This window comes from Lathamus discolor, chromosome 3 (assembly GCF_037157495.1).
Source record: "Lathamus discolor isolate bLatDis1 chromosome 3, bLatDis1.hap1, whole genome shotgun sequence".
NCBI classification, from domain to species: Eukaryota; Metazoa; Chordata; class Aves; order Psittaciformes; family Psittacidae; genus Lathamus; species Lathamus discolor.
Window position 1 is genome coordinate 112,556,242 of NC_088886.1, and position 12,305 is coordinate 112,568,546.

Here is a 12,305-nt window from a genome sequence, read left to right on the forward strand (position 1 = left end):
GCTTTGATTTCACTGATTTGCTAGAGGTTTCCTCCTTGAACAGCTGTAAGGTGGTATGCACATTACCTTTTAAACTTTTGAATAATGGATGTTGCCATTATTATGTGACTCAGTTTGAATATACATTTTATTGAAACAGTGAGATATAAATACTTTAAACACCCACTCTTCAGACAGTCTCAAATAATTAGTTACAAAAATGAGGCTAAATCCATTAAATAACTATTAGTAAACATTTTCTAACAAATCATTCCTCTTGTGTTGAAAATACTGTTTACTGAGAAATGGCAGCATATTTGTCTAGAAAATTCTATGTTTTTGTCGTGGAGGACTATACAAAATAACTTTACCGTTTGTTTTGTTTTGTAGTTTTATCTGGTCATGTACTGAAAACCTAAGACTGCAGTTCACAACTGCCTGTCTCATCTCTTCTTTGTGTTGACAAAACCATAGCTGTTCACAGGTTAAAAACGGAACAGATATAATCAGTGCTGATATTATACATATTTCTCCCCTCTTCCATCAGCTTAAATACAAAGCTGAATATGTCAAACAAAGAGGGCACTACGTTGGAGTTGCCAGCATGAGAGATGATCCAAAACTGGTGTGGTTTGAGCATGCAGGCGAGATCCAGAATGACAGACTGTACAAATCAGACTATCACAAGACAAAATCCAAAATTCACCTCCCTCCGGATATGGTGTCAGTTGTAGCAGCAAAGGAATGTCAGACCTTGGTCAGCAATGTTGACTACCGCCAGTACCTGCATGAATGGACATGCCATCCTGACCAGAATGACTGTATTCAGGCAAGGAAGGCCTATGATCTGCAAAGTGATGTAAGTGATACCACATACGTATGTAATTTCCACTTAGTTTGGTCTAAGTATATTGCCCATATTATAGAATTGTAGAATGGTTAGGGTTGGAAAGGACCTTAAGATCAGCTAGTTCCAACCCCCCTGCCATGAGCAGGGATGCCTCACAAAAGACCATGTCACCCAAGGCTGTGTCCAACCTGGCCTTGAACGCTGCCAGGGATGGAGCATTTACTACTTCTTTGGACAACCTGTTCCAGTGACTCACCACCCTCACAGTAAAGAACTTCATAAGAATAGCAATGTCACCCTGAATGAAATAATTTCTTTTCTTTTGTACTATCTATTATCATTCAGAATATATATAAGTCTGATTTGGAATGGCTTCGTGGCTGTGGTTGGATTCCTCTGGATTCTGTGGAACACAAGAAAGTTAAGAATGCACAAGAACTGATAAATAAGGTAAAAGAAATATTTCAGCAGTTATGCAATTAGCTCTTTCTCATGCTCAGTGTTTAAGAAAATATTTCATCTCTTTGCAGAGAGCATATACAAAAGAAGCCCTTGATAACTTTTCCAATTACACCAGTGTGGTTGACACTCCCGATATTGTTTTGGCGAAGATGAACTCTGTCAATCAGAGTGATGTATGTACTTTTTTATTTTTTTTAATAGAAACTGTTATATTACTAGAAGTAGTAGATGACTGAATTGCTTTGTTAAACTGTACTGTTTATGCATGTACTTATATATGCGTGTGTATACATATGGATGCTTCGTTAATAATAGACTTTTACTGGGGTAAATAAGTTTAATAAGAAGTGATATAAATGAACAACAAAATAATTTAGCATTTTTTGGTAGAAGAATATAGCATGTCTCTTATTTAGAGTTTACAGGTTTTGCATGTAGTAGTTTAAAATTTAGTCCTGTTCTTGCTGAACAGCACTTAGTTGTACAGTACTAGTGGAGTTCTGATGTTGCTACTAAGCTGTATTGCTGATCAGCCAGTTGAATTTTGTTACAATACTGTGTGGATTTTGTGGTGTGACGTACTGATGACATTTGACTGTGTACGATAGTAGCTGGAACTACAAACATTACTGAAAATATGATAACAGAAAATTAATGTCTACTTCCAAGAGATGACACACTGGGATTATTTATTTCTCCCATGGAATTAACATTGTATTTGTTGTCTTTTGTAGATAAAATATAAAGAAACGTTTAACCTTGAGAAAGGCCAGTATATTGGGTCTGATGATACTCCTGTGCTGAACCATGCCAGAGACATGTCCTTGCTATACAGTGATGTAAGATTCTATAAATATCTAACTAAGCTTTAATTTGTTTTGAAATTAACAGAATGTGAGGTGGACTTCAGAGAACTGTTCATTTTTGTCATTAGTCTACTGGGGCACTGTGAGAGTTATTTAATCTTTTTTATTCATTTTTTCTCAGTTTTGATCATTGGGATAATTTCTTTCCTTATTGAACTGATCTCAAAGCACCGCTGTTGGGTGTTTGGAAGCAGTAATAGCAGTAGTAGAGTTTGTGTGACAGCAGTTTATAATTCCATCCAATGATATATTCTGAGACTACTAGTGAAATTTACATTTTCTTTTCTAAGAAAGGAAAATTGTAGATTATTTACATTCATAAGTTAATTTTATTGGAAACCTGTATTTTTTGAAAATGTGACCATTCATAGAAGTAGATGCTTCATAAGTTAGTCTGAAAGTAAATATATTTAATTTTTTTTAAATATGATGTATTAGAAAAGTGACACTGACACAGTTAATGCTTTTAAAATATACAGTGGTTTTACTGGAAGATTTTTCACCATATTGAACAGGTATCTGTAAAATTATCAATGTCTGTTCTATGCTGCAGTTTCAAACAAGAGTTTGTATCTACATGTTGGATACTTGTATTACTCTGAGGAGAAATGCTGAGTTCCGCATATAGTAAAGAAAGCAAAGGTCATCTTAGATTTGTGCTCAGGTACCTTCGTGAATTAGAATACTCGTTCTGTTTGCCTTAGTCACACTGAATATGTATTCAAAATTAACATCCCTCATTTACTTTACTGGGACAATTCAGTGACGATAAGTTATATGTGTGTATAAATGGCAAAGTCAGGTTTCTTTGGAAATAATAATGGATTTTTAACCAAAACTTGTATTTGGTTTTGTTTTGTTTTTGTTTAGAAACGTTATAAAAATGCTTGGGAGATTAGCAAACCCATTGGTTATTCTTTGGATGAGAAATATATTCCACTTGTTGGAGCAAAGCATGCAAACTACATAAATAGTGAGGTTAGTATGAATTCTCCTTTCTTTTCCTTTATTTTCCATATACTTTGTTAGAATGAACTTTAAAATTTCCACATGAATATTTTGCAGCTTAAATATAAGGAAATATATGAGAAGCTGAAAGGCCATTACCTGGCTGGGAAGGAGATTGATGATTTCCCCAGTGTCATTCATTCACTAGCATTCCAGAAAATGAGGAGTGCGGTAAGGAGAGAATTAGCCTCACTGTAGTATTTTCCCATTTTCTTTATTTTAGCATGACATCTTTAATCATAAGTAATGCAATACTTAATAACATCAGTAAAAGTTTTTTCAACATGTTTATGTTTCCTGGGTGGTTATTTTGTTACATGGGTGAATAATTGAACTTGAGATTATTCAGGAGGTTAAGAAGGTATTTGTTTAGCTATTAGACATATTAGAATAGGGGAAAAAAACCTGTTTTTTCTATTTCAGTTTAAGAATCTGAGCAGTAAGAAATAGTATATGACTTGAGATTCTTGTGCTTTACATACCTGTATTAAAAAAGTGTTAATTTTTAATTGAAAAGGGAATATAAGAACTGGAAAAGTGAAACATGCATTCGGTGTTTTCTTATCACGGCACATACAACGTATCATGCAGGGCATAAAGTCAGTATAATCCCAAATATTCTGTCTTCATTTGGACAATGAGATTTAACTGGATTACAAACATGTTTTGTAGCATGTGACTTTTTTTAGTCTTGAATTCTTGTTAATTTTTCACCAGCTGTTAAATCTGTAAGTGAATAAGGTCATTCTTGTCCTTCTAGAATATCATCAGAATAAATGGTGATTAATTTAAGATTTCATTCTGCTGAATCATGTATGTGTTTAACTACTAAATATAGAAAGCATGCCTCGGATTATGCCATAACCTGTAACCTGTTAGAATCAAAAGTGTACAGAAAACCACTATCCTCTCTTCTTGCCTTTTCCCCAATTCTTCCTATTTAGCTGGCCTACAGAAAGAATTATGAAGACACCAAAACAAATGTCCATATTCCAACTGACATGATGAATCATGTGCTAGCCAAGAAGTGCCAATATATCCTCAGTGATCTCGAGTACAAAACTTACTTGCATCAGTGGAATTGTTCACCTGAAGAAAATGATGTTATTCAAGCCAAAAGAGCCCAGGAAATTTTGAGTGATGTATGTGTTTAATTTATTTGTTTGACATTTTAGTAGCCTTTCGTGTGTTTTTTGCATGGTATTTTAATATTAAATACTTTAAAATGTCTTCCATGGTGTACAAATAGGAAATTAATAACCATGGTCTTAGATTGCTTAGTAGCATGGTACCAAAAATTATGTTTTTACAGGGTTTGAGGGGGACATTTTACTGGTCTGGTTACTTATTACTCATTTGTAAATTGGGAAAAAAAAAAAAGTTAACATTATGAAACCTTCTGAAAGGTCACTGTTATCAATACTTTATCTCTCTTTGACTGGATGAGATTGTATAGCAAGCTTACAGTCTGGTCCATGCACATTGATACAGTCAGAATGTTGCTGTACTGCAGTGATCATTAAGTATTGTAATTGGGATTGTTGTGATTTGCACATGGGCCAGGACAGCATTCACAATCCTTCTGGATCCAGTGGGTCTGAAAAAGACTTTATTCGTTTGGCTTGTTTTGGTGCACAGGATCTGAGCTGAATGAATGGCACAATGAACCACACTTTTTTGTGTTACATAGCCGACAGTATCTCAGCTTGGGCCAACCAACCTTCCTAATAAAATGTGATGATGTGCTAATTGCTTAGCCCATTGCTGTGCTGTATTATTTGGTTTAATATCTCTTGCAAATCCTGTGGGTAAAAATCATTTAGTCAAACTGAGAGAGAGTCCAGTCTTCTCTGTGCTCACATTTAAGCTTCCAAATAGATTGGAATTACTGAGGGAGCATGGTTCAGATTCAGTGCTAACCTTCAATGTTGAATTTGCACAAGTGGAAGATACTGAATATAGAGAAAAAAAGCAAATACTACTGCCTTCAAGCAGAAGGGAGATTTATTCCTAACTTAGTGGTCTGTTTTCTTCCATACAGGTGGTGTATAAAGATGACTTAAACTGGCTGAAGGGACTTGGATGTTATGTCTGGGATACTCCACAAATCCTGCAGGCTAAAAAATCATATGACCTCCAGAGCCAAGTAAGCTTGTTTTCCTCAAAAGTAAATATTTATAAGATTTTTTTCCTCCCATTTGTGATTCACTGGGACTGACACCTGTCTTACTCCAGAGCAGAATGCAGTAATTTCTATTACATCAGAATATTTTTTTTACAAACTATTATAAAACACTCTTTCAGTTTCATCTGTAAAGACATGATCACTTGTGTTACTGAAGGAGAAGAAAACAGGAGAATGGAAGGACAGAAAGCTTGTGGGTTGTAACAGTGAGAAAATAACACTTTGTCTTTCCGTATGCCATTGCGTGCACAAGATACCTCAGTGAGACATTTATGTTGGGAAAATGGTGTCTCTTGACTTGCTGATTGTACCATTAGCCTACTAGATGCTATACAGTGATGTGCAATTTTCATTATTCCTTATTTCATACTGGCTACAAAGTATTTCTTCTCTATGGCCTGTCACTGTTGAAGTTGGTCTTAGCTGGGCCAGAATCTGGGGTTTCAGTTGTCCAGAACTGATTTTAAAGGAAGCTGGAAGGGAATTTCTGGTCATTTTCAGCATTAATGTTTTGTTTTGTTTTATTTCCTTAGATAAAATACACAGCTGCAGGAAAAGAGAATTTTCAGAACTTTGGAGTTGTTACTGACACACCTCTGTATGTGACTGCAGTGCAGAGTGCTATAAATGCCAGTGATGTGAGTCTCCCCACTTTTTCTACTCAGGCTTTCTCCATGCTCCTTCTAAGAATTGAAACAACTAAACCTGTCTTTCATCTTACAGGTGAAATACAAAGAACATTTCCACAAAACTAAGGACAAGTATACAACTGTGACTGAAACAGTAGATTCTGAAAGAGTTAATAATTTGAAAAATCTCTTTAGCAATGTAAGAGTTTCTATCTATCTATCTATTTATTTATTTATTTATTTATTTATTTATTTATTTATTAAGGTGCTACTATGTGGGAATTTTCTTCATTTTGTTCATTTAATCTGTTTGAAGATGTATGTCCAAACATGAAATTTATCAAAGCTAGCGGTAACCCTCTGCATTTCTTGAATGTGTACAAGAAGCTGTAATTCAGGAAGAGGTCATATTTTTTAACTATAGTTCCAGTCTTGTCAAAATAGAATCATTAATAAATGGATTCCCTGAAGAAAATTTCACCTGAACAGAATTCAGACCTTGTATGAGAATGGTCATGAATAGTTAGAAAGCATTTTTGTCATCCTTTTTGTGCACTGTCAAGATTAAACTAGTGCACAGCCTCTTGATAGTAAGTAATAGTTACAGTGTATATATGAAAACTGAAGTGGTTTTGATTCCTATTGTTTGTTGGTTGTTACTCAGAAGAAGAATTTTTCCACTCACAGATACTTTCTATTTCCCCACAGAATCTCTACAAGAAAGCTTGGGAAAAAGTGAAAGCGACTAGCTATGCAATGCCCTCTGATGCTGTATCCCTAGCACGTGCAAAAGAACTGAAGCATAATGCTAGTATTGTAAGTGAATAAAATACTTTCTTCATGCCTTGCAAATACTATAGGTTATCATAAAAAAAAAAAAAAAAACCAAACCAAATCATAACTTCTATTTTTGATTTATATATAGTATGTAACTGTAAATAATCAGTTTTCAGTGCTAATCGTTTACCTTAAAAGTTAAATAGTCATTTGCTTCTTTTTGTAGAAAATAATGCCATGTTTTATAGTAATAGAAACGTTTTCTTGAAATTTTTTTTTCTAGTTTAAATTTCATAATCATCCAGGTCAGAAAAACACCAAAAGTCTTTAAGTCATGCTTTACCAAGTATCGAAGGACATAATCTTATGCTTTACTGAACTGAGGCTCATGAGTGATCGCTCTATTCATGAATCTTTAAATGAAACAGCTGGAACAATAAATTATTAGCTTATTCTACATCTATTTGTTTTCAAAGTCTTCTAGTCGGCCTTTGTTATTTTTGCAACATGATAGTTATATGCTTTCTTTGCCGTTTAAAATAAAATTAAAAACCAAGATTCTGCTTTAAAGGCTTTCTCTGCTTGTTTAGTGGTAAATTTTGTTTCAAAAATACAGTTGACTCATTGGAGTGAGTTATTTGTTGCCTTTATTTGCATCTGCTTAGGTAAAATACCGGGAAGAATATGACAAGTTTAAAGCACTGTACACGTTACCCAGGGGTGTTGAGGATGATCCCAATACAGCAAGGTGCCTTAGAGTTGGAAAGCTTAATATTGATGTAAGTGTTGTTTTCTGATGTGTCTTTTCCTGATGAAACCATGCTTATCTCAGAAGAGGCTACTCAAAGAATCTACATGCCTTCATTCAGATGCCACATTTCCACATGTATTTGGCAGTGTTCAGTATTTGCTGAATTCTGTCATAAATTTACGAATGTCTTTTCAAGCCTGTGTCTCAACTGTTAAATTGCCTGCATTGGTAAACCTTTAGTGTGACAGTTTATGTATAAAATGCAGGACTACATGGTCTGCCTCCTTTTAACGTGTGTGCAATGAAAATTTGATAAAGCATTGCGAAATTGTTAAGATGATACTGCAAATTATTTTTAGACTACGCACAAGGTTAATTTTAGTCATAGCCATAGAGTGATTGCTCTCCCACTAACATTCCATGAAAATAATAATTTTCAAATTTATCAACACTTAATACTGCAGATTATTTGTCAGCATTATTAATGTACTGGTTTAACTCTGCAGCGTCTGTACAAGGAAGTCTATGAAAAGACTAAAGCCAAAGTCCACATTATTCCAGACATGGTAGACATAATTTCTGCTAAGGATGCCCAGAAGAAAATCAGTGAAATCGATTACCGCACACATCTCCATGACTGGATCTGTCTACCAGATCTTCAAATCAATTCCCATGTTCGGAAAGTAACAGATCAAGTCAGTGATGTAAGTTCACAAATCATATGTTTGTGACTCACTTTTAAAAGAGATTCTTGCATTTATCCTCTCTTGGAGGAAACGACTTAGCAAAAACTTAGTTGGAGCACTCTGAAGTTGCCACTTGAATCTGTTACATTATGCACTGCTAAACAGCATCTGTATCATGTTTTTGTAACATCTAAGTGCATAGTTGATGTGGCTTAATATGCGTAATTTCAGTGTTGTCAGTGTAGGCATTGGGTCATAGCATTGCAGTTCTAAAGGTTCAGCCATCCCTGTCTTAAACTGTCCTTTATTATTTAGTTGCATAAGGTGTGGAAACTTTAGAACTTTGAGAAAATCCTGGTGGTCTGATGCTTCCATGCACTTGCACTTGACATAGGTCAGCGCTGTAGATCAGCAATGATCTATCAGTAAATCATTGCCCAGTAGGATATGCAAGTTATTGGGGTTTTTTTATTTATTGGCCAATTTGAAGCAATAAAGAAAAATTATTTAAATTCCAAATGAAATTGTTTTGGTTTTCTCAAACAAACAAAATAAAATAAAAATACTGGATGTTTTACTTGCCATCTTTTGACAGTTGTGTTTCGGACTGATTTAGCAGTAAGAGATTAGATCCTAGTGGAAGTCTTACAGATTGTTGCTTTGCTCTGATACCTTAGGTGATATACAAGGATGATCTTAACTGGCTGAAGGGTATCGGCTGCTTTGTTTGGGATACTCCTGAAATTCTCCATGCCAAACATGCCTACGATCTTCGCAGTGATGTGAGTGGATACACTGGTTTTACTTCTAGCTTTTTTCACTCCACTGTATTAAAAGGATGGAATAGCTTTATTCTACCCCAGATATAGTCTGGAAAATGTCCTCTATCCTTCTCTACTGAATTATTCATTAAATAATCATAAATGGTTATATAAACCTTACTGCTCTAGAAGTATGTATTGTCAGGATACTGCTCTAGAAGTATGTATTGTCAGGATACATCTCATTCAAGATGGCATATATTTTAATACTTCTCAGAAAAGGTGAAATAGAAAAAAAATACTGTTTTAAGTACTACTTAAAATGTTAATACTTCATTCAGAACCCTTGAAGTAAAGCAGAAGTGATGCAATTTTTAATTTTTTTAAAATCTCTTTTGATGTTGATTTTATTATTTTTTCCCCTCTTCTCAAGATCTTAGGACATATCCTTAGTTTATGATTAAGCCATTTGAATGGAGAATAACTATTCTGGGTTTTGAGAATACATGTCCTTTCCCAAACCCTGTATCAGAAGTGTGTCGGGTATTTATCACATGGTACATACGCCTATTCTATGAATGAATATTGACATTTTCTAGTATTCCTTGATAAAACTTTTCTGCTGTTCTTATCTAGTGAGGTGCCGTGTTAATTTATTCAGCCAGAATTTCAATACACTTTCTCTTTAAACGCTGGTTCACTAATAGAATAGTTCATTAATAAATAGTAAATATAACAAATACAATAATATATTACATTCCATTAGCAATGACTAGCCATACTAATTAAAGCTCTTGAATTTCTCTTTGCAGATTAAGTACAAATCTAAGGCAGAAAAGATGAAGAATGACTACACTGTGGTCACAGACACTCCTGTCTATGTCCAGAATGTTCTCAGTGGTTTGAATTTAAGTGAAGTAAGTGTTTGTGTCACCCTTCAACCCCAATATTGTGTATGCCATTACCTCACATGTTCTAGAAACAGGATTTTTATCCCATTTTTTAAATAATTTAATTTTAATAATTTCATCATTGCTGGTTATATATAACTCATTGCCTATGCCTTTATTAAGGTATGAGAACACAATCACTGAAATTGTTAATTGCGTGAATCAACAAAACTAATACTTTTTTTAGGAGAAATTCCAGTATGTGTGCAAACAATACATACTGAGAGAAAACATCACAGTTATGACTCTCCTCTAATTGCTTTTTCTTTTTTCTCAGGCTGTCTATCGTAGTGAATATCTGCACAATGTTAAAGGCAAAATGATTCCTACTGATAAAACAGTAGATTTGGAGCGGGCATATCATGCAAACAAAATACAGAGTGAAGTAAGTATAAAACTTTTGGGTCCACAGGGTTTCTGATATCCAAAAAGAAAATTGTTTGAAAGTTAATGCCTGCCTTCAGCTTTTCAGATAAAGAAGCTAGATTTTATTGGTCTAAATGAAAGTGAGGAAATGTCCTCATTTAACCTACAAGTATGTGTTATAATGCAGACATGGGAGAAATCACTTGCCAGTTGCAATGACAAGATTTCCTATGCAGCCAATGAATATTCTCAAATATTACACACAGTTGTCACAAACTCTCTCTTTTCCGTTGCAGAATTTGTATCGCTGGGCTGGTGTGAATGCTCTACCTACTGGATACAGCCTTCCCACAGACACCCCCAGCTTTCAGCATGCTAAACATGTCCAATACATTGGAAGTAATGTAAGTCATGTACTAAGCCCTTCCACAACATGAGTTGCAAGGGAGTATTTGATGCCTGTCCCCTATGAGCACACAACTGTGACACTTATTTCTCAGATATGAGACTGCTTTTCAGAGAGAACAAGGGTGGGGTAGTTTCATGTGGATGCCTGAGACAGGAACTCAAGGTGACCGTGACATAGGCAGTGACCTCATCAGCTGGGGAGAGGTCCCACTATACCTGAATGGGGTGGGCATAGCAGGGTGCTGGTAACACATTGCATTAACAGTCTCAGACAAGGGGAGGAACCAGGGCCAAGGTCCACCCAGGGGGTTTCAGTCAGGAGCTGTGGGAAACAGGGCAAAGATTGGAGACAAGCTATCTACCACATAGGTCCAAGGTAAATCCAGGAGACAGGGCTAGAAGCAAGTTACTAGCAACTTAAGACCAATAATGTTTGCCTTAGCAGAATTTAAATGTTACCAAACCCCATAATTACTTGAAATAATTACTATTGAAATACAAATTTTCTCAAGCAGGTGCAAGTATCTTAGTAGATGTAAGAGAAATTTAAAACATTATTAATCTTGGGCTGCAAGATAAAAATGATGACATGTATGTAACTCTGATATAGCTGTATCTCACTTCCTTATCTCTAAAAATCTGACTCTTTATACTGCACAAATTCCTAACAAAACTGCACTGTAAGTAGAATCATGATCAAATTTAGTTTCTATATGTTTTGTTCCTTTTTTCACTTTATAGTTGAAATATAAAGAAGCCTATGAACACATGAAAGCTAAAGGCTATACACTGGGTCCTAAAGATGTTGGGTTTGAAAATGTGAAGAAAGTGAATCAAGTCATTAATGAGGTACGGTAAATATATTTATTTGCTTATGTTGCATTTGTAGTAACCAAAATATGAGTAAGGAGAGTTGTAGGATCCCTGTTCTTCGAGGCTTTTAAGAGCTGTGTAGTCAAATATCCATCAGGAAGGGTAAGGGATCTTTGATCCAGGCTTGGAGTCAGGTTGTATGGCTTTTTAAGGTATTTTACAGCTCTAATTTTACAAAATTCTATAAAACTGTTACCATAATATAAAATCAGTTGCAGCCTTATTTTATTAACTGATCTGCTGTTACTTAATTAAAGTTGCATAGAAATTATTGTATCTGTATGACACTGGGTCTTGATAGTTCTAGATTTTTATATACATGTACTCAGTTCTTTGATCGTTGGCTTTAATAGGATGAAAATTAAACATCAAAGAATTAAAGTGTCAGATTCTCTATGTATTAGAGATGCTGCTATCTAAAATAGTTGTGGAAAATCTTTGCCTGTTAGGAAATAGTATGCTTGCTCCCTTTCCTCTAGTAGTTATGCAATACCTAGCAAAACCCTCTTGCCTTATAAAAGAGGTCTTTACTCTGCCAAACTGCTTGCCATTTTAAGTTTTTGAAATGTAGAATGCTGTCTTCTTTGATACAGAGGTTGTATCGGGCAATGTACCACAAGTACAAGGATAAGATTCATACCACTCCAGACACACCAGAAATCCGTCAAGTCAGAGCAACACAGGAAGCTGTCAGTGATGTATGTATCTTTCTAACATAACCAGAAGAGATTTAGAATATTCAGCATGACCAAAC

The 12,305-nt window shown here is 35.0% G+C and overlaps 1 protein-coding gene across 1 annotated transcript in view; it reads left to right on the forward strand.

The window, feature by feature from the left end:
* The window catches only part of NEB (nebulin), a 130,523-nt gene that overhangs the window by 74,845 nt on the left and 43,373 nt on the right, over positions 1-12,305 (forward strand). The window contains exons 84-102 of the mRNA XM_065671220.1: positions 527-838; positions 1,175-1,279; positions 1,360-1,464; positions 2,026-2,130; positions 3,028-3,135; positions 3,223-3,336; positions 4,110-4,307; positions 5,207-5,311; positions 5,884-5,988; positions 6,074-6,178; positions 6,688-6,795; positions 7,422-7,535; positions 8,014-8,211; positions 8,871-8,975; positions 9,767-9,871; positions 10,182-10,289; positions 10,567-10,674; positions 11,420-11,527; positions 12,145-12,249. Of these exons, the coding sequence (XP_065527292.1) occupies positions 527-838; positions 1,175-1,279; positions 1,360-1,464; positions 2,026-2,130; positions 3,028-3,135; positions 3,223-3,336; positions 4,110-4,307; positions 5,207-5,311; positions 5,884-5,988; positions 6,074-6,178; positions 6,688-6,795; positions 7,422-7,535; positions 8,014-8,211; positions 8,871-8,975; positions 9,767-9,871; positions 10,182-10,289; positions 10,567-10,674; positions 11,420-11,527; positions 12,145-12,249 (2,421 nt within the window). The remainder of the gene's footprint in view (positions 1-526; positions 839-1,174; positions 1,280-1,359; positions 1,465-2,025; positions 2,131-3,027; positions 3,136-3,222; positions 3,337-4,109; positions 4,308-5,206; positions 5,312-5,883; positions 5,989-6,073; positions 6,179-6,687; positions 6,796-7,421; positions 7,536-8,013; positions 8,212-8,870; positions 8,976-9,766; positions 9,872-10,181; positions 10,290-10,566; positions 10,675-11,419; positions 11,528-12,144; positions 12,250-12,305) is intronic.